General features: G+C 41.6%; 1 protein-coding gene across 1 annotated transcript in view; it reads right to left on the bottom strand.

The window, feature by feature from the left end:
* LOC133128611 (cyclic AMP-dependent transcription factor ATF-6 alpha-like) overlaps positions 1-18923 on the bottom strand; it is a 38156-nt gene that overhangs the window by 12044 nt on the left and 7189 nt on the right. Inside the window, exons 7-12 of the mRNA XM_061242270.1 lie at positions 17999-18171; positions 11738-11923; positions 11243-11334; positions 8883-9026; positions 6636-6749; positions 6165-6252 (exon numbers count right to left, since the gene is read on the bottom strand). Coding sequence (XP_061098254.1) covers positions 6165-6252; positions 6636-6749; positions 8883-9026; positions 11243-11334; positions 11738-11923; positions 17999-18171 — 797 coding nt within the window. The remainder of the gene's footprint in view (positions 1-6164; positions 6253-6635; positions 6750-8882; positions 9027-11242; positions 11335-11737; positions 11924-17998; positions 18172-18923) is intronic.

Genomic DNA, 18923 nt, shown 5'->3' with positions numbered 1-18923 from the left:
AAACAAACAATTCCACGCTGCATTTGACCTACATTGATTTGGTCCTATTTAGAACTATGGGATGAAGCTAAATGCAAAGCTGTTGTCTGAATACAATTTTTAAATTAGGATTTTCCAATTATGAAGGTATGAATTAAGTCAAGGGTCCAAATATTCCTTCCCTGGCTAGATGGAAAACACTGGAACTCTCAGCATGTTTCATGGGCTTGTTTCTCACTGACCAACTGGCCAGGGTTGTGTGTCAGATTGGAGACAGAAATGAAGATGAGGGGAACTTCAGTTATCCAAATACAAATTTAGCTCACTCAGTATCCAGTTAGCCATTTCATTCAGGAATGGATAGGCATATAGCAATATAGCTAACAGGCTAAGAAATATACACAAAGTAGACATCCCTGTTTAATTGTATTTCATGAATCGCATACAAAGTGGGCAGGCAGCAATATGTGATAGCTACAGTACCTTATGCTAATTTACCAATGACTGTGTTTGACATAGAAATACAAATATATTGACTTAAGCAAAGATGAACAGTTCTGCCATTTATCACCAGTGCCATTTTCCAAAATGTAAATGTAGGTGTGACTGCACATTACATTTTGGGCCTTTTAAGCTGTGTGCATGAGAGCTTCCCCCAGTCTCCACATAAGGCTACAGTAATTCTCTCTTCAGTTCTCCTTACACAGCATGTGAACTCATTGATTAGGTTTGATTACCTTGCCATGTGCAGTAGAAATAATTATTTGGTAGATATTTTTGCATGAATGTGGGATATTTAGACATTTTAAACAGGCTGGATTTGGCCTGCAGACCATACTCTGAAAACCACTGATTTAAAGAAACCTCTTATTAATGTTATATACAGTAATTACGGAATGTGCATATGAAAGGTATGTATAATTCCACACTACACTAGGTTACCCACACATTCCTCTTACATAATAGTGTAATTACAGTCTGCGGTTGGGAAATTAAACTGTTTTTATAACTGGCATGCAAGTGCATACAATTATGTATATCCATTCTCTGCGAAAGGTCCCTCCCAGCTTCCCGCAACATCTGTAAAATTATAAAATGATATTAATATTTACAAAATGGGATACATTTTGGTGCAAAGTTGAAGTTATGCGGTGTCACTATTGTCTTGCCAGACACTGAAACATTTTCTAATAAAATAGAAACAGATAAATTAAGAAATTACAGAAATTAAGCTTAGAATGACCATTACCCTTCCATTATACCTCATTACATTTGACATTTGGCTCAGGGTTAAGGGTAAGCATTCCTACACAAAAGTCAACATGAGGGTAGTCTACTAGTCCACCCCCCAGGCCATTTGTGGCTTGATTGCACCCAACCCACCCCGCATATCCAAAGTAAACACACACTGTGAAGTCATTGTGGGAGCGTAAACAATGCAGTATCTCCTTGACTGGCTGAAGATGGTTCGGCCTGTCTGCTGTGTCTGCTCTTTATATTACCCGGGCAACCATGAGGCAACAAGAATCCTGGGGAAAAAAAAAAAAAAAAAAAAAGGATGGCATGGCTGACTGAGAAAAAAGAAAGGAAACTGCAGTGACCTTCTCACTGGTTGGATTTTCCTCAGTTGGCTCCTTGCTTTTGGAGCATGTTACCTTTAAAAATCAGGAGCTGCCCCAATTACCATACTCCTACATCCAAGCACAACAATCTGGCTAAATGTTCCTCAGTTCTCTCCTCATCCGAATGTTCGCTTTTCCTGCTTGATCCCCTTAAGATTCCTGGTAGTATAATGTAATTTCATGCATGCAATTTGTAATTATTTCATCACTTTCATATCTGTATATATGTCTCCACCAGCTATGTAAATTTGGTATGGGGCACTATCTTTTACAAAAAAGATATAGTATTTTGTTCGATTTTTCACATTTTTCCCAAGCCCCGCAGGCAATGCTGCTATTGAGTGAGGAGACCGGTGGAAAGGCTGGCTTATCCCAAATCATTCCACAGGGAGGCTGTGCCAGTTGTTGACTGGTCAATGCAGACCTCCATCCATAGCCTGACATGGTGTGACAGGGACTTGACCACCGAGTCGCATGGCTCGAGCTTGACTGGGAACAAGCACCTATACAGCTTGAGCATCCTGGAGGACCAAACTCTGCTATGCTATGTTAATTACTGTGCAGCGTCCCTCTAAAGTTACAGAAATAAATCTCTCTGAAGGTAAGGGAGTAATCACTTTCGAGAGAGGCAAGTTTGCTGCAATCCTAATTTCATAACCCAACAAACAGTAGGAACTGGTCTAGTATGGGTTCGAATCCAAGGATTAGAAATGCTTTTGTAGCCCTTGAGAAAGGTGCTTAATCTTGATTTATTTTCCAGCAATCACCCTGTTGGATAAATGGAAACTATGTGCAATGTAAGCGGTATAAGAGGCTCTAGAGGAGGCCCTCAGCTAAGCAAACAAATAAAGTATAAATTAAGTCCACTGACTCACAGTTCACTCATAAGCCACCTGTTCTCTGTCCTCGGAGGATTTACAAATCGCTCAAAAACACTTCATCGAGGAAACACTTCACATCCAGCAGCCGTGTTGAGCGAGGGAGACTGAACGAATGGAGACTGACTGACACATCCCCATATCAGGCATACACTACCCTGCTCCATGAACTCTAACATAAAAACATTGCTACATTTACAGCTAGTGGGTTACATCTTGTTAACTGAACCGTAGAGGAGAAAACATACCAAGCTACTTGTCCTTCAGGGATGCTAACTCCTGCTCTCACAAGTCACTGGTTGTTTCTCTGTAATTATAACTAAAACCCCCAACTCCTTTGACTATATCTTTAGTGTGGATAAATATGAATATGAAAACAGGTTCAGTTGCTAGTTACCTTTCTTTTATTTTGCATGTGGCCACAAAGCAGGGTTTAAAAGCCATAGCATCTACTGTCAAAATGTAATAGGAGGCCCCTCTGAACATATCAGCGCAACTGCAAACGAATGTGTCGCACCACGTTTCATACTTAAGTGGAACTTCAGACAAGCAATTACTAGTTAAAACGGCAAACGTGGAAGGCACACGCAACCAAATTCCTTGGACATCGTCGTCTCGCTGAGCTGCCATCCAGTGCCTTTCTAGTAATGCTGCAGCTGAGAAAATACTGTGCTAACGGTTAAAAACATTCACCCGCTTTACATCGGAATTCATCTCCCAGAACCCAGTCCGAGACCCTGCTGACTCCTCACCACATGAAGCACCGTGTTTGGAATTACGGCTTTAATATAACAGAGCTTCAACCTCTTGATAAGTTTTTCCTCTTTGCTCTTCATGTTACCATCAAAAGCCGCATGCTAACCTTAGCTCAGGGGGGCTGTTAATGATGAGAGGAACATTTGTCAAGAGTTTCAGCACAGTGCAGACCTGCAGGGCCAATGGAAAATATATGATGGGCATAAAATCCAAAGGAATCCTAAGGAATATACATTTAAAGTATTTCTCCTACATGTGTACATAAGCAAACAATGTGCACATTTTTTAATATTATTGAAGAAATGTGTGAATAATTAAGTGTATAAATGTTATAGGCACATTTAAATGCACCATCATGCACATATTGTGGAATGTGTCATAAAAACTGCATACGTTGCAATGTATGATATACTCTATGTATAAAAACAAATAGAGTGGCAATGACTGATATATTTTGACGTATGCAATATATTTTAACAGACATCCATAAATATATTCCACAGATTTTGGACGTGGGATTTTTCTTGTATTGGCATACAGTAGACCAGTTTTCGTTGTACCATAGGACAAAATTTTGCTAAGATTAGAAATCTGAGGTTAGTAATAACAAGAGGAATACTGAAAGAATGTGAGGGGGTGTTATGAGCATTTCTGTAAGGAATTTAAGCCGGTCTAATCTTTTCGTTATTAGTCTGGCGGTTATGGAAATGAATGAAAAATAGTGTTAAGTCTGGACTACATTATTAGCTGGCTGTCACCCACAGGCCACAGTGGTGAGGCTTCGGCCGGTCAAGGTAATAACTTCGACAGGGTTCCCAATTACCACCAGACATACAGGCCACAAGTAATGAGAGAGATGCCATGTCCATGTCCATTCCAATGAACACCAATTCTCCTATAGTTCTGCTTAAGCTGTAAGGTGTAAAACCGTCACTGGCCTACAGCTCTTAATGTGGACCTGAGTAGCACAGCGCGTATGACAGCATAGCGCACCTTGCCATTCCAAAAATAAGAGAGATAAGGAGAATAATAAAATATAAATGAACAGCACGTTTTCCTCCCACAAATGTAGGCAGAAAGAATCATGGCAGAAGGATAAGTTACAACTTATAACCTCAATATCGCAGCCTGAAGTGTGTAAAAGAGGTAACCCAGCTGTGACTTATATCTATTTGAGATACCTGTTAACATTCTTACTTAAATATAAAGGTACAAATTACTTTGGAGTTGACTTGCTGATTTTTCCCTTTTTCATACCGTGCTCACTCTATGTTTGTAATTCATGCAAATGTCTTTACAAAGCAGATTGTTGTTCTTATTGCCCAACCTGCTATGGATGTGGAAAACTCCCAATCCGCTTTACATTGCCTTACGCATCAGGGAGTATCTTGGTTGTTGAAAGAAAGACTCCCAAATGCTTCCATGGCACCAGTAAGACAGGAAATTTGCTATACCGCGAGAGACTCAGAGGCACAAGCTATATCATGATTTAAAGTCCACTGGCTAATGAAGCCAAAGGTGTTTTGAAGGCAGGTTCCTTTGCTTCTCAGTTCCCTCCCAGGCCAGCCCAGTAGGTGTTCACCAGTCTCACCAAGCAGTCTTGTTTTTTCTCCTTCGTACACAATGTTGTGTGAGCAGTGATGTACAGTGGCGTGCACAAATTTGGGCACCCCTGGACCCCTCTATACCTACATCTGCTTGACAAAACAAACTCAAGCAAGTCACAAACGGATTGATTCTCTCCTTGACAGCCCGGTAGAAGTTCTTCACAAGTCTAACAAAGAAGTCTTGTTGGTTCACCTTCATGCAAAATACACTTGCATGAGGCAGGCTATATCATTTGTTATTGGGTAAAATTGCCTGTGACAACCACTGTAAATAACAAAAGCCAGAATCACCATGTTTTATGCAGGAGAGCTTCATCACAGAGCTTTCATTAGGTAGTGTGAGCAGTGTGCAGTAACAAATAAAAAACTAGGTAGTGCTTGGGGAAAGGGAAAAGCTGGCTGTTGACAGCTGAGAGGGTATAGACCTAATGGCTACCAATGAAGTTATTTCATTGTTTATCGTTATTTTAACAAACCCAGGAAAATTGCTGTCTAGAAGTTGCAAAACAGTGTGACAACTGCTGCAAAACAAATACCATTTCTATGTGAAACACACAAATCAAGGGTAAAATGTCCGCCGATCTGATTACAGAGTTGTCATTTAATTTCACAGCTTTCACTTCACTTCAAAATGCAAACTGACATTGAAAGGAAATCTAAGTGAGCACGACAGCTAAGCCCTTTGCTGAGTTACTTGAACTGTATTCGCAAAATGCTTCCAGGAGTACCACTAAGTCCGAATGGATTTGATCACTCAGCATCACTGCAGACCCCACCGGTGGCCTTCACACAAATACTGGCCACAGAATCGGAAAGCAAATGAAATCCTTGAAAAGCCATTACCCTTCCTCAGACAGTTCTGTTTATGTTCGCAAAGTGGTTTGATTACGATCCGTGTCACTGAAATCTATCCCTATGTGCACTCATGGCCTAAGTGCAAACCGAATTCTCGGGTGTATGAAAATAAACCCTCAAAGTTATAGAGGTATTGATATTTCCTGAAAGACAAGCAAAGTTCTCTTATAGCATGCAGGGGTAAAAAGGGGCTTGTGCTATGAACTGTGAATGGTTAGAAAATGCTGAATTTCCAATAATTATTGGAATGCATGATATCATATAAAAATAGAAAATATGGGAAATGTGCATCATTATAACCTTCCACACATTATTGCGGCAAAGTTTCAGTGAAATCCTCGCCACAGAAACTGACTCGTGGACACGTGGCTGTTATTACTGGCAATGTAAAAAATCTCACCCAGAACGAGCTACTATACAGCAATAGTGTGTTCAAGGTCAGTGTGTCAAGAGGCTACCGAACGCACCAGCATTGCCTTGGTCTTGTGGCGACTTCTGGACTTCACCCTCTCTGATTCGTGGCGATGGACCCAGCCACGCAGCTCACTGGTAAGTCTGAGAAGGTAACCACAACAAAGAGCATCAGCCATCATCCCAGAAAAAAACCCATCTTAATACAATGTCCATGTCCTCTAAAGAGAATATAGCACTCTGCTGATATTGCGTCTTTGTGTCTGCCATTGAGATCAGTGAGTGGTGTGTGAGGTGCTGGTGAATTCTACAGACAGTTTTAAGGGGAATGGTGATTATATATATAGTCTGTTTCAGTCCTCAGTCTTCAATCTTGAAGGTGCTTATGATGGCCTTTATAGGGAAGGATAATGGACTACTTATCTTGAACAAAAAACACCAAAAGCAGAATCCATGGTAGAACATCCCAGATGGGGGGTGGGGTGGGGCAAGTGAAGGTGCAGTTGGTGAGCATGTTGACTACTGACCTGATTGCCTTGGTTCTGTTCACTGGGGAAGAGCAAGGCTGGGGTACCCCAAAAAAGAGTGAGTGCCTCTTCACCACCATCAGCGCCTTCTCCTCGGGAGTGGACTCCTCCAGCCTGGGGAAGAGACAGGGAAACGCACTCATTTACACATTGCGCTATGCTGCAGAGGAAAAGATACACCATGGTTGTTTTCAGGATAGTTTGATTACATCAATGCGACCATTGCTTTTAGAATGTCTTTTTCGCACAGTTATCGGCATGGAGGTAACTGTTCTTTAACTGTTCTTTTCTGTAAGTAACTGTTCTTAAAAATTACTTGCTTTCTAATTCATGCTGGATAAGACCATTTGCTTTGTGGCTGTAATGTAATTTAATGTGACGTAATGTAATGGTTGTGAAAGCCCTATGGTTATCCTCCAGAGACCCACGTCCAAATTCACATAGAAACTTCTTCAAGAGTAGAGTGAGGGAGTCCAAACTGTGGGTTTTAACCAAATACCACAGAGCTGACTGTGCACAGACAGGCTAGAGGCTTTCTGCCTTGAGTACCACCCACATTTTCACAATGAACCTCTGGGAAAGGGGCTCTGAGTCCCCTCAGAGGCACTCACCTCAACCACAAAGTGGGCCTATACTTCAGACCGATTACGGAACCCGTCACTTCAGAAACAACTGCCAAAGGTTGTCTGGATTTTATAGGACATATCGCCCATTTCAATCTTTCATGTTGCTGAATTAAGCCATTAAAGGAGTAAGGTGATTCTATTACTTGGAGTAGGAAAATGGCCACCAACATGAAGGGTAAAAAGATACTTTTTACTCAGAGAAGAGTCCTTTAGTGTACTGTAAATAGTCCAAAAGACTGATACTTGATGTCCCTCCTGGTGAACCCACAGGCCTTCTACTTGGAGGGGGGACCAGGATGAAAGACCATCACATGTACAGAGAGAATTAAGTACTTTTTTCCATGGTGAGCGGGTGAGGGCAGACATCTGCTTTGGCCAGCACCTTTGGCAGGCTGGACCCAGTGGGGGTGGGTGGGGGGTGGGGGGGGGGGGGGCGGCGCGGGTGTGTTACTTCAGACCAGAGCCGCATTTATTTGGAAGGCTTACTTTCAATCTGGAGGCAATTTTCCACGTGTTACTAGTACTCCCTGCCAAACCCCTCACTGAAAAACACCAGCATACAGTGGAGAGTGAATTAAGATTTGGTGCTTTGTTTCCAAAGGTTTAGGTCACAGTAAGGCCTGGGTACAAGGAATAGCTTAGCGAATCATACCACGCCTTGGACAGGTATTTACTCGGGGTAAAAGTCAATGGTGACTCCTGGGAGGAAAAGCGCACTTTTCATCAAACTACTGATGGGACTGATGTGCGTATGAGGGAGTACATTCACGGCAACAAACAGCAGTCTAAGTTACATCTGCGTGTAAATATGGGGAATAAAAGTGGCTCAACCCAAACAATTAGTGGCGCTTCTGTTACTTGAGCAGAAAAAGTGGCTGAGGTGGTGAGAATGAAAGGGCATTTCTGCTTGGATTGTGAGTAAATCTTGCACAGCTATGTTCCTCGACAGTTTGGGGTTCATTTGTCAATTCCTGAGGAAAGCCACAATTTAGCATGGACGAGATCTTTCAGGTGTGTGAAACATCAATGCGTCCCAAACCTTGAGGAAATTTCATGGCTTAGGGACAAGTCTTTGTACTCTCTTTGTGGTTACATAATCTCATCCGCAAAATGTATTTCCAGGCATGTGGACCATATGCTCAAGGGCAATCCAGACCATCCGCAAATCCCAGTCAGAGTGACTTCCAGACACTAAATTACCATAATTTCAATTCCCAAGTAATGCTTCCTTGTCTGGAAGCAGCCCGCATCGAGGCAGGACTTTCCAAAGCACACAGGCACAATCGTCATTGCAACTCAAGGCCAAAAACTTTGGAGAAGACGCAGATTCCATGACATAACCTCGCGGTCAAATACTCTTCTGAACGATTGCATTTCTTTTCTGGGTTTTTTGCGATTGGGTGGATACAGATGAGCAAAACTAAATAAATCAAGGACATGTATCCGGATTTCTGAGAAATTTATAAACCGGAAAACTGCACAAGTACACAAACACTGGATTGTGACGTGGTCATTCATGCATTTCAGAGCACACTAGGAGAGAAATCTGAGTACGGTGGAAAATGTGGCCATTTCAACCCGAGGAGTTGGCCTTGGGCTTGCCCCCGTGACGTGTAATTACCTCTCTGCGGCCTGAGGAACGTCTGCTTCAGGTGTCTCCAGACCTCTGTTGTTCTCGTTGTCCGCAGTTGAGAAGCCTAGCAGATGTCTGCCAGGTGGTGGGGCCCCGCTGGAAGGCCTGGAGACTGTGTCTCTCTCAAAGAGACTGGGGGCAGTGGGGAGAATGTTATGTCATTCCATGCAAAAACAGACCAGGCCAGTGTTTGGTTGGACAAATGGGAGCATTTTCTAACTTAAATTTTAAAATCATTAATTACATGCTAGTTGTCAGAGGCAATCCCTATTTACCCTTCAAATAAGAGAAAAATAATGAGAACCCATAAAAAAAGAGGGGCTTTTTAGAATGCAAGCAAAAATAGCTGTTGATACAGATGAAATGACTGAGATCAATCTCTGACCAAATAAACATACCAGAAATGAGGGAGCAATTAAATGGAATAAGAGTCACACAACCCACAGTTGACAGATGTAAGAAAACTCTAAATGCATTCAGAAGGTGATCAACAAATTGGTGACTGGCTGGATAGACAGTGGCAGGTTTCTCCTCCTCCAAACTACAAACGAGATCATTACTCTCTGCAGTATGGTATACCATTTCATGCATCTTCTGTGTCCACACTTGAGGGTTGTAAAAACAAAGACTAAGCCTAGATCTGAAAGCAAGATGTTCTATAGGTCAAAGGCAGTTAGTTGCCCCTTCACGTGACCGATTTGAATTTTTCAACATTGCCCAACACAGACCTGGAATTTTAACTTTAACTAAAAGGCATTTGAATTTGATTTGCATAGCCAGTTGAACACCAGACCTGGAATACGCCACCACACAAGAACAAGCGCTTAGTTGGATGCACCATCAAACCACCCAGACAAGGCTATTATCAGCATGTGTCATCTTAAAGCATATCACCACTTCTGGAAGGCAGAAGTCACTAGAAAGAAAAGATAATCTGTACAATCTGTCCATAAACCAAGTACACATCACCACTTTATGCAGTGTGCATTACTTTTAAAAAGGCAGACCTTCGGCTTCTTAGCATACCTCAGGTCCAAGTAAGTAAAAAAGGGTGTATTTCTCCAATCTGGAGCGGCAGTTGCACATTCCATCGCCTTCAAAGCCTGAGCGCATGGAAAGTCCGAACTGCCTGCAGAACTCGCGCCAACATTCCCATTTGGAGCCAGCTCATAGCCAGGAATAAAAAATGGATAATTTGTACAGTATGAAGGGAAGATAATTCCTTCTGTGTGACCAGACAGAGGCAAACATGCCTTGTCATGTCACTCATTTTGATCATTAACAGTATTTTTCATCCTCCCGAAAACAAGCCAGACAGAAATCACCCAAACCATTTATAATGACATTTCATGAAACAGTTTGGACAAGTGGATAATGGCAAATTATAAAGGCTGCCCAAAATGTAACATGAGAAAACGTCATTGGCACTTAGTATACAAGTATAAGCAAAAGTGTACATTGCACATAATAATTTCTTACTGGACAAACCCAAAAGTGTTTCACCAACAGATTCAGTGATGGCACCACACATGGAGTCAAAAACAAAAAGTTGTGAGTGAACTAGCACATATTACGCTGGATGAAATATGTTTAGACTGTTAAAAGGTACGCCCAATTCAACCATCCAGCTTTCCTTCCGCAATCTCAGCATGGTAGTAGGAACATTTTCAAGTCAATGCCAGTGAGTTTTCATGGAATTATTGACAACCACGCTATTGATTGGTCAGACCACTCTTGAAAACACTCTTTACCGTTCTTTAACCCCTTATGGGCGGATGCGACCTGCACATTACATCTCCCTTAAAACACGGAATGCAACCTGTGTGTTATATCTCCCTTAACAGACGCCAGCATTGTATTTGATCTTATGGCCATTTTTCAAGACACTTGACTGTTGAAATGCATTGTGATTCCTAGGCCTTTCTATGGGTTTTCTATAGGGTGCCTCAGTCCATAATGGGTTAATGCTAAAAGCTCTGTTTGGGTCACACATTTTAAATCAAGCTAAATTCAATTCAATGTTCTCCATAGCACAAAAAGAAATATGCTGATTGCATTAAAAAATAAACTCCAGGGCTTAAAGACACAAAGGATTCATTTTCTGCTCGCAAGAATTTGTTAATGACAGACCTGAATGCAGACTCTTTCATTTAGAGATGGAAATATTATAAGGCCATAAACAAACACCAAAACAGTGCTTAGATACTTTGGTTATGTAATTTTTCCTATTTTAGTAGCTGCTATCATTTTAAAACTCTTATGAACATTGAATCTGCACACTAGGGTTCCTGGTTCATTTCTAAAAACAGACACAATCTGAATAGACAGCCTACAACAACCATCCTCACCCTGTGGGACCCACGGACAGCATGATGAACGCCATAACGACCAGGAGACACACAGCTCGTCTTTTGGGGGCAGTCACCTGCAGATCATTGTTCTATAGAACAAAAACAGAAAAATTAGATAACAGATTGTTTTAACGGCCCACGTGCATATTTGTCCTGTTTTTGAGCTTTTCATACAATCCTGGAGCTTTCGACCTGTGGTCAATACTGACTCAAGTAAAACAATTGCAATTTTGGAAGAGTATGCATATTTTAGGGTCTAACTGCTGTTTTTCCGAGCTGTTTGTAAAACGATCTCCCATGTGACATGACGTATGTATTTGCATAATTATCGGATGACGTAGCTGACCACAGGAGGTGGAGGGGTAATTGGGCTTTGGGGCCAGGGTTGTGGGCATTTTTGGCACTAAAAGCTAGAAGAGAACACTTGTGACTTTAAGTTTGCTGCATGTGCGCTTGGTTCTCTGGCCGGTGGAAAAAAGGACGGGCCCTCACCTCGGCCGCCAGGCTGTCCAGCCGCAGTTTCAGGGAACTGTTCTCGCTTTTCAACCTCTGGTTCTCAAACAGGGCCATCTTCAGCCGAGCCTCCAAGGTCAGCAGGTGCTCTTTCTTCTTCCGACGCGACATGCAGGCCGACTCACGGTTCTTCATCATCCGCTGGTGTCTCTTCCCGACGGGTGGCTGGATATAGGGCAGAGGGGTGCATGTCAGCATGGCACCAGTCTGAGTGACAGAATAGGATATGGGTGCGAACAGGGCCCTGTACCTGGATTTACAGCCAGCCATTCACTATTGTCAATAAAAAAATAAATACATTCTTAGGAACCCCCTTAGACAAAGTACACGCACCCTGTTCATGGGTAAACTGTAACCACAGAACAAACCCTACAACTCTTCACTTCCATTCCACTACACTGCCAATATCAGCATAAGTTCCCTGTATGGGAAGACAAAATGTCAAGCAAAGGCAGGCTAAATGGCCTCTTTGTATCATCAAACATCCCAATGTTCTTGAGTAACAAATAAATACTAATAAAAAGCTACTAATGAAAGACCAATAACAGATGTATAGCTCCTTTTCAGCTGCTAAGACTCTTACTGCTGTTGGGGGTTCAGACAGAATGATGATTTGTTGTGTCAGGTGGTCAAAACCCAGCTGCACCAAAGACCTGCAGACACTGCGGTTCATTGGGGATAGCGTGGAGAGCCTCTGGAGAACGCAAAATGGAGGTACTTTTGCAGTACAGCTTCACCTTTGAGAATTTTAGCTAAACCTGTCCAAACAGATTACAACACCATAACGTGATCAAGATTACTCAACAACTAAAGTGTTACCTACAAGTAGGTTTCAGCGAGACATGTCACCGCCAATAAATTAATTGATAGACTAGCTAGTATGCTTATGAGACTTGACGTTCCAGCATTGTTGAAACAAGTTGAAATTAAACCTACACCTATGGTTTGGATGGACACGCCAATCCTCTAAACTTTATTGAGCTGAAAAGACCATGGGGATACATTAATGAAAATCAGGATGGGCAATATGAGGTGCAGGGCGAACTACTGATAGTAAATACACATGAAACCATTAACCCCTCAAAGCCTCAATGGTTCTCTGCGGTTTTGGGTGGGAACTTCCTCAGCAGGTTGTTTGCAGTAGAGGTGGAAAAACTGACGTGGAGCTTCATATTCAGAATAGCGCTTAAGTGAACTCCCAGCCAATAATGACTCCAACATGTGTCCGACAGAAGGCTTTGTCAGCATGAACTAAATCTATCAGTCTCCCCCCACTCTCCTACTCACCCACTGTATACACTCTCTAATTCCAGGTGTTCATGCATGTGTGCATGGGTGCGAACAGGACCCTAGACCCATAGATTACTTAATAAGAGCTTGATGAGGCCGTTGTGGTATAAGACCAGGACAAAAGTGAGCAAAAATATGGGCATTTGTCTGCATTTGTCTCACATGCTACTGATCAATATCAAGCAGACAGCAGAGAAACCCACACACACACACACACACACACACACACATATATACATACAAGTGATTCAAACCTCTGTCCCTCGCTGCTTAACGTCACAATGCTTTTTCTAGACAATGCTTTTCCTCAAGTGAAAGGCCTTCCCCCAGTTCCACAGCAGAGCCAGCGAAAACAAACTAAATGTGGAAATTGGAACGCAGCAGAGCTGAAGCATGTTCAGGAATCTTAAACACTCAAATAAAAGGGGGGGGGGGGGGGGGAGAGAGACGATTTGACCGCCCTGAAAGAACCTAACTGTACAATACAAGCAACATGAAAAAAGCCTCTTTTGACCTTTTGAAAATTACTAGGGAAGCATTTGCAAGGTAATGGACACAAATATAAAATTACAATATACTTACAATATATAGTCTTGGGAAAGTCTGATTTAGCATTAAGAAGTCCTATATTTGCCTCCCCAGTGTGGAGGGGACCCTATTGCCTGACATTGAATCCAGTCGGTTCCAGCACTGGCCTGCAGCCCTACAGGATGATACACAGAGTGCCATCTCCAGACTCATGACTGAGCAAGCTCAACTTATGGACTGCCTAGTGAAATGAAGCAGATTGGCATCACAGACAGTACACTTGTCTGCCCTCTCCCAAATTGATAGCGGAAGCTAATGTGCATTCCAAACTAAGAAAATGCAGAATTCTAAAGCATTCTAAGAAATAAGGTAAACACATACAGAATAGTCTGTTTAGCTGCACAGCAGCTATAGTACAGTATGCTTACAAAACGGTAGTTTGGAGTTTAAAGTAGCATTTAAGGTAACAATGGCAATATGATATTATTCACTGAGGGAATTTTATATTCTTTCTTTCAAGGTCAAAGGAGTAGATCACATTGCCTATAATATCCAATTGTCCATGTTTCCACAGGCCTTGGGACCAAAAGTATACAATGGACCACCAGAGAATCCTCTTGGTGCTTTATGATGTGGAAACCTCCAGGGACCAGCCACTGAAGGAAGTCTCAAAAAGGTCTTATACCTCTGCCTATAAATTAATTTAGGTTCCAACCGCAATGTTTTATTTTGTTTCCAGAGGAACATTTGAAATCCAGGAGCCCTGCCATCTTTAAGCAGTGTGGGAACAAGATATTTGACTGTAATGGGAAAGTGGTAACCTTCAATATCAGAATACCATGCCATGGTCCTGCCCAGCAAAGGCTAAGGCTGGCTGCAGATATCACCATTTGCGCTGGCAGAATTGTGGCTTTACAGAATGCCAAAGTTTCTCATTCTAAAAGAGGGCTAAGGAGAAATGTTGATAGGATGTCTATTTTTTAAATAGAATTTCTCTGGAGGAATTATCATTGTTGTCCATTTCACCATTGTATAGTTTTACAAAAGTACTTGTACATAGAAATGCTATTATCTATGTTTTGAATAGGCTTTCTGAAACACAATGAGCCCAAGTACGAGCGTCTCTGATGAGTAATGGTAATGTAGTTGCAGAGAAAATGCATTACCCCCATCAGTGTGCAAGAAAATTATATATAACTTCAGCTCATTAAAGAACCGACTACTGGCATGTTATTGAAGTGAAGACTTTAAAAGCATTTTAGCTAAATTACGTTTCCAATGGTGAATAGTTTGTTAAGCGTGCAAAAATGCAGTATTTCACACCTCATAAGACTCGTAACATCACTTTCGAAGTGTCCTTTTGGAGCCTTAAAAATGTCTTGTTTGGAAAGCTGCCTAAACATAGATTAGAAAAAATGTTGCAGTTTGATCATTTTTGGTGATATTGTCATCAAATCTGAAAGGGGATATGTCCAGTGTTGTGACTTGGCTCCACTGAATTTCTAAGCACACAAGCACTAAGCCACAGCGACAATAACCTGTATCCAGTCAAATACAGAAAATCTTTTCAGTAAGAAAAAAAGCTTCCTCTTTCACAGTGTGAACTTCTGTAACTTACTAGTAATATTTGGAGTAATTCTGACTCTTGAAAACTGTTCAGAAGAGACAAGGCTTATACCTGTAGTTCAAGGGTTCAAGAATAGCAACCATTTTATTTGGGGTATGTCATTTTGAAACTTGTGTCAAGAAAAGGGGTAATAATTAAGGGATTTGTTACTTAAAGTCCTGCTGGTGTGTAAGATGTGAGCTGAAATCGATTAAAATTTAATCTGTGTAAAGATTCACTGCCCCCACCACCCCCAAAAAACATACTGTAGATTCTCCTGTGACTGGCACATGCTTAAAATCTGTGTTTTACTTTGCTCTGTCATCTCTAATTTATGGTACTAGCAATCCCAGGGACCAGCTTGAATTCTTTAAGGCTGCCACGTAAGCGAAGTACCCGCAACACTGCGAACAAGCTCTCAAAATCAGAGTGCAAAACCACAGGCCGGACCACTAGCAGTTTTCATGGCATGCGCAGAACGGGAGCGGCAGGAGGTTGTTAAAAAAAATTTCAAAAAAAAAAAAAAACACTTTGAAACATACCGGAAAGCCTTCCTGTTGCATGAGAGACATAACGTGTTCCAGTCTGAGGGCCAGAATGGCGGTAGAAAATAAGCTTTCTCCCCCATTAGAGAGGAAAACATCATTCATACAGGTGTCATTCGCCACATGAAAACCCACTCAGTCACGTATAAGAGGATGGACAGGCCATGCTAAAAAGTTCCGTACATGAACCCTGAATGATAGTGTGCCTTTATGTTATTCTTGCTGTAGACAACAATTCTGTGCTGTTTGCTTTTTTCCTTTTTCAGACTCGAACAACAGACACGGTTGGTGGCCTTGGTCTTCACATTGGTTAGAATCATTGCACCATGTTATTTCCAAACTAAAATTAGCCTCTTTTTTTTTTTTTACAAAAAAAAACAAGAAAGAAAAGGGCTTTATGCTTCTCAAGGTATCCGGGAGATAAAATCAAGGGAGTTTATCAAGAAACCGCTGACTTGTGTAAACACGCTTTAGGTCTCTTGTTGAATTTGTGCTTTTGTGCTGCTTGGCCCAAACAGCTGGTTAAAGTATCCCTTATAAAATTTCATAAAAGCAGTGTTTTGCAAACTATTACTGTATATAAACAGAGGCAAGATAAAAATAAAAATAAATCCTTAAAAGACACGTTACGTGAGGTTGAAAATCCAGTCACTGCAGCTGACCTCATGTTACCTTGTCGCAAAAAGGACCAAGGGCTCCACCCCTCAGTCACATGACCTTTCCTTCAGCACCAACTAAACCTACTTAAAATCCAATGAGCACAATGTACAAATCTGCCATCACTCACATATCATGATCAAAGGGCAAACAGGGTTTTTTATATATTCTGCAATTTGCTTTACAAACATATTATGAGCAGGTTACGTGCAAGGCAGAAGTACTATTTCACTGACTAATTCAGTTTTACCATTACAGGGCAAGTCATCAAAGTGATTTTGGCTCTTCTCATAGAATCAATTTCAGTGCCCTTTAAGCTATAATGTAAATGTTACCCAAGATTTACTTCTTCATCCACATACTGTAAGCTTTTATCCATTGTGTTTCTAGTACCCATATTATACCCATATTATATTGTGTTTGATTTGCACTTTGTTGTACGTCGCTCTGGATAAGAGCGTCTGCTAAATGCCATGTAATGTAATGTAATATGGCTGATGAGGAGACTTATGTATATTTTATGCAGCCAGAATTTAGTTGTTCAGCAGCCTAAAACCCAAGCCCTTTGGTCGAACAATGTATCTAAGTTATTTGTAGGAGTGTGTTTTTTGGGAGGAAGGTTATCAGGGTTTTTTGTGTCTGCTGTTTTTCTGTTGGTGGTGCCCTACTCTGCAGTCAAAAGACATCTTCACTCACTTCCAGTTGTGAAAGTCAGTGAAGTGACAGTTGCAGCAGTCTGTTCCTCAAAGAGCGCTTGTTTTTATTTTCAATATTTAAAAATGACAATAAATGCATTTTTAAAATGTGTCACTCAACAGTAAAACTTAGCTTGTCAGTAAGTTATGGAGTGACAGGACAAGCTAACGGCCATTTCCAAGAGTCAAGATGGCCGCCACTCTCCTCCATAACAGTCAGCAAGCAATCTCTCTGAGGAGACTTGAGGATGAAAAACTGAGGAGAGCGCAACTGCTCTCTGCTGCGCCAGTGTTTGTCCTACATCCGCGGAGACTGAAAATGAACCCATCTGTCAGCCGCTTAAATAAACACGTTCTTTAGTCCATACCAAGGCATGCCTATTCCCCAAGAATCTGTAGGCTCAGAACAAGAGCCAAGTACGACATACATATATACAATCAAAGTCTCTTAAAGAGACTCTGCCAAACTTGTGTAAAATTAACACACTATCCCCAAAGCATGATTTTTAGTTTTAATGACTGTTTAACGACGACATTCAGCCTGTAAATCACGATAAACCATGCCTGAAGGACTTCATAATTTAATTTCTTCCTCATGAGATGTCCGGCATTTTTAACTTTTTTGAAGAGGGAATTTCCTTTCCCTTTCTTTATCTTTCTTTGAAATTGCCAACTCTGCAAAAGCATGTATTTAGTGTAATAAAAATAGGTAGTATATTACAACTATCACAATATTATTAAGGATGTATAGACCAGACATGTATTATTCTAGCTGAAAGTCTGTAAATATAAAATGTATGAAATACGGACAATTAATTTTTTTAAATCGAAAATGTTTTTGCACTTTTTTCTTGGGATCCCCCAGGGATTCAGCAAAGGGGTCCTGAAAACCCCCGGGCAGCTAGCTGGAGGTACTCACATTTCCGCTTACTGCTGCACAGTGGTAGGAGCCTGTCACCGTTGGCTGGGGGAAGGCTGGTGACTGCCCGGCTGTGGCCGGCATGATGACCATGCGTTCAGAGAGCGGTTCGGCAGGGGCCGGGGCAACTCGGGGGCCAGACATCTGCAGCACCGTCTGCATGGCGGGGCGTCCTGGCAAAGACAGGGCAGGGAGTCAGGAGCTGTAGTTTACAGGTGCCACCATTGTGGTACCGTTTGGAGCCAGTGTGGCTACTCCACCAAGCGTGTACCGACAAAACCTGTCCCTGATTCGTCCACAAAGTATTAGTGTATTGTCCTAACAGCACAACAACTTCATGATCGGCACATGAAGAAACATTAGATTAAGAAAAACATTGACTATATTTTCTTGTAGGAAAAAATTATTGACCACAATTGTACCATTGACTTTTGTGTGAATGACCTTTACTGGAGCCAACCACAGTCAGTGGCGCTAGTGAGCAGCGTCTCTCAGCATGACCAGGAAATGAGCTTCAAAAAAATAAGCCCGCTTGTGTACACTGCAGTTACTGGAGCAGTGGAGTCCATAGCAGCATCCTACCTCAGTAATCCTCATCCTCACTTCAGTCAACTCCTCATTTGAACAAGGAAGCAAATAGATTTTTAAATGGTCTTAAAAGTAAGTATGGTAAAGACTATTACCATAAAACAGATTCGATATAAAAAGAGAAGAATAAATAAAGCAAGCTGAACAGTAATAGCAGCTGTGATTGGGTTCCAATGCTATAAATGGGCTCGCCACTGAACCACAGCTTTGGTACCTACATTCCTACACGGTGTAAAAATAAAAATAAAATTAAAACACTGAAAGAATTAAATTAAACTGAAGGTCGCCACTGCTCAAGATTCTTCATAAACCACCAGTGAAGCAAGTCTGCTAATCA

This window comes from Conger conger, chromosome 5, assembly GCF_963514075.1.
Source record: "Conger conger chromosome 5, fConCon1.1, whole genome shotgun sequence".
NCBI lineage: Eukaryota > Metazoa > Chordata > Actinopteri > Anguilliformes > Congridae > Conger > Conger conger.
The sequence above is the reverse complement of the archived record's forward strand: the minus strand, read 5'-3'. Positions and strand labels throughout refer to the sequence as shown.